This window comes from Octodon degus, unplaced genomic scaffold, assembly GCF_000260255.1.
Source record: "Octodon degus isolate 3935 unplaced genomic scaffold, OctDeg1.0 scaffold00025, whole genome shotgun sequence".
In the NCBI taxonomy this organism is placed as follows: domain Eukaryota; kingdom Metazoa; phylum Chordata; class Mammalia; order Rodentia; family Octodontidae; genus Octodon; species Octodon degus.
In genome coordinates, this window is record NW_004524601.1 from 611,177 (window position 1) to 613,872 (window position 2,696).

Here is a 2,696-nt window from a genome sequence, read left to right on the forward strand (position 1 = left end):
TAAAGACCCAATCCAAAAATGGGCATCTGAGATGAATATACACTTTTCAGATGAAGAAATACAAACAGAAAAATTATGAAAAAATGTTCAACATCACTGGTCATTTGAGATGTAAATTACAACAACATTGAGATTATGTCTTACCCTGGAAAGAATGGCTATTATCAAGAAATCAACCAGATGTTGGGGACATAGCTCAGTGGCACAGCACTTGCCTAGCAAGTACAAGGTCATGAGTTTGATTGCTGGTATAAAAATAAATTAATAATAAATAACTGATGAGGCCAAGTAGAAAAAGGAGCACTTTTCCACTGTTGGTGGGAATACAAACTGGTGTGACCACTGTGGCAATCGTTGTGGCGATTCCTCAAAAAAACTAGGATTGGAGATCTCATTTGTTCCAGCTAGCCCCCTTCTGGTTATCTTCCCAGAAGAATTAAAAATGTCATAGCACAGCAGTAGATGTGTACCCATGTTTGTAGCATTACAAATTGTAATAGCTAGATTTTGGAGACAACTCAAATGCTCATCAACTGAGGAATAGATAAAAAAGTCTGTATAGAATGGAGTACCACTCAACTGCAAAGGATAAACTGTCGACTTTTATAGGTAAATAGATGCAACACGAGACCATACCCAAAAGTGAAAAGCCAGACACAGATATATAAGCATTGTATTGTTTCCCTAGTGTGAGAAGCTGAGACAGTAAATAAGATCTGAGTGTACAATAGATACTGTAAAGTGGGAAGAAATTTCAAAAGGAAGAGAAGCTGGTATGGGGAATGGAGAAAAGGGTGCAAAAAACAAAAAGTAATATACCTTCACATACAAGATAGTTAAGACAGTTACACTAATTTCTGTTAATTGAAAAGATTTGTGCTAATATTGTTTAATATTAATATTGTGTAATATTGTTTGGACAATATTGTTTGTACTCTGAGTAAGTAATTTAAACATGATAATATACAATGTACTAACCATTATTACCCTCCTGTTAACCTTCGTTTGGTGAGGGGAGGGAGTTTGGTTTTTTTCGTTCAGTTGGTTAGCTGTTTTGTTTTTTGGTGGTTTTTTTTTGTTTTTTTGTTTTTTTTGGTCTTTTTGAGACAGAGTCTCACTATGCAGTTCAGGCTGGCCTCAAACTCATAGCAATCCTCCTGCCTCAGCCTCCCAAGATGTTACCTTGTTTTGTATTTATTTTTCCTTTAAAAAAGAAAGAAAGAAAGAAAGAAAGAAAGAAAGAAAGAAAGAAAGAAAGAAAAGAAAAGAATGATTTGGTGAATATTTATGCATTGTGGGTAAGAAGTATAACTGTTAAATCTTTAGTTAAAATTTATTCTTTTTTTCATGTTAGTTCACTTTGTCCTCTTTCTTTTCTTTCTTTTTTTTTGAATCGGGGATTGAACTCAGGCCTTTGCGCTTGCCAGGCAAGCGCTTATTCTACTGAGCCATCTCTCCGGCCCCAAGCCATCTCCCTGGCCCCTCTCCTTTTCTTTATATATTATATTTTGTCTTTCAGAATCTTTGAAAAATGGCTCTACTACAGATGATGTGAATAAAGTTTATTCTTTTCAGAATAGAAAGCACCCTGAAAAGATGGCTAAATTAGGTATGTTGTTTTTCCGATTTCTATAATCGTTATTTGCCCTAAGATATGCCCTAAATCTCTTGCCTCATTACACATCCTGAATGGAAGAATGGCATCCTTTTAGGTTGTATTGACCTGTACACAGTGGTGCCGTGACTCGTGTCTCGCTGTTGGCAACTCAGAAGCACAGGTGGGCCGTGTGCGGCAAGCAACAGGAAGGTGCTCGCATGTCTCAGCTTCGTAGTTATGTGTTCAGATGTCCTCTGTTCAGAAGCAAAGCATGTTTTCTAGTAGGAAAGCAGTCCTGTTCTCTCTCCTGTCCACATAGCCAACAAGTTAGGTTCTTAACAGATTTTATGAAATGAGTGACTTCAGGTCATACACGGATATTTTGAGTTCCTCCTGAGTTCAATCTGGGTTCCACTAAATAAATAAATAAATAAATAAATAAATAAATAAATAAAATAAGAGTTTTAGGGCCAGGCGAGATAGCTCAGAGGTCTAAAGTGCCTGCTTAGGCAGGTGCAAGGGACCACTGTTCAATGCCCAGCACCACATGCCACATCAGCCCTGGGCTGAGCCAGCCAAAAAAAACCCAGAATTTTATACTGTATATGGAATAATGCTACATGTATGATAGGATAATCAGAACAATTTATATAAAATTGTTTTTAAAAATTGGGGGAGGGCATTTGGCCGGAACCGCCATCTTCTAGTAATTTGCCAAAATGACTAACACAAAGGGCAAGAGGAGGGGAACCCGGTATATGTTTTCCAGGCCTTTTAGAAAACATGGGGTTGTTCCTTTGGCTACATACATGTGAATCTACAAAAAGGGTGATACTGTAGACATCAAGGGAATGGATACTTTGCAAAAAGGAATGCCTCACAAATATTACCATGGCAAAATGGGAAGAGTCTACAACGTTACCCAGCATGCTGTTAGCATTGTTGTAAACAAGCAAGTTAAGGGCAAGATACTTGCCAAGAGGATTAATGTGCATATCGAGCATATTAAACACTCAAAAAGTCGTGATAGCTTCCTGAAACGTGTCAAGGAAAATGATCAGAAAAAGAAGGAAGCCAAAGAGAAAGGTACCTGGGTTCA

General features: G+C 37.6%; 1 protein-coding gene across 1 annotated transcript in view; it reads left to right on the forward strand.

The window, feature by feature from the left end:
* Orc2 (origin recognition complex subunit 2) overlaps positions 1-2,696 on the forward strand; it is a 58,116-nt gene that overhangs the window by 13,095 nt on the left and 42,325 nt on the right. Inside the window, exon 5 of the mRNA XM_023712326.1 lies at positions 1,520-1,609. Within this exon, the coding sequence (XP_023568094.1) occupies positions 1,520-1,609 (90 nt within the window). The remainder of the gene's footprint in view (positions 1-1,519; positions 1,610-2,696) is intronic.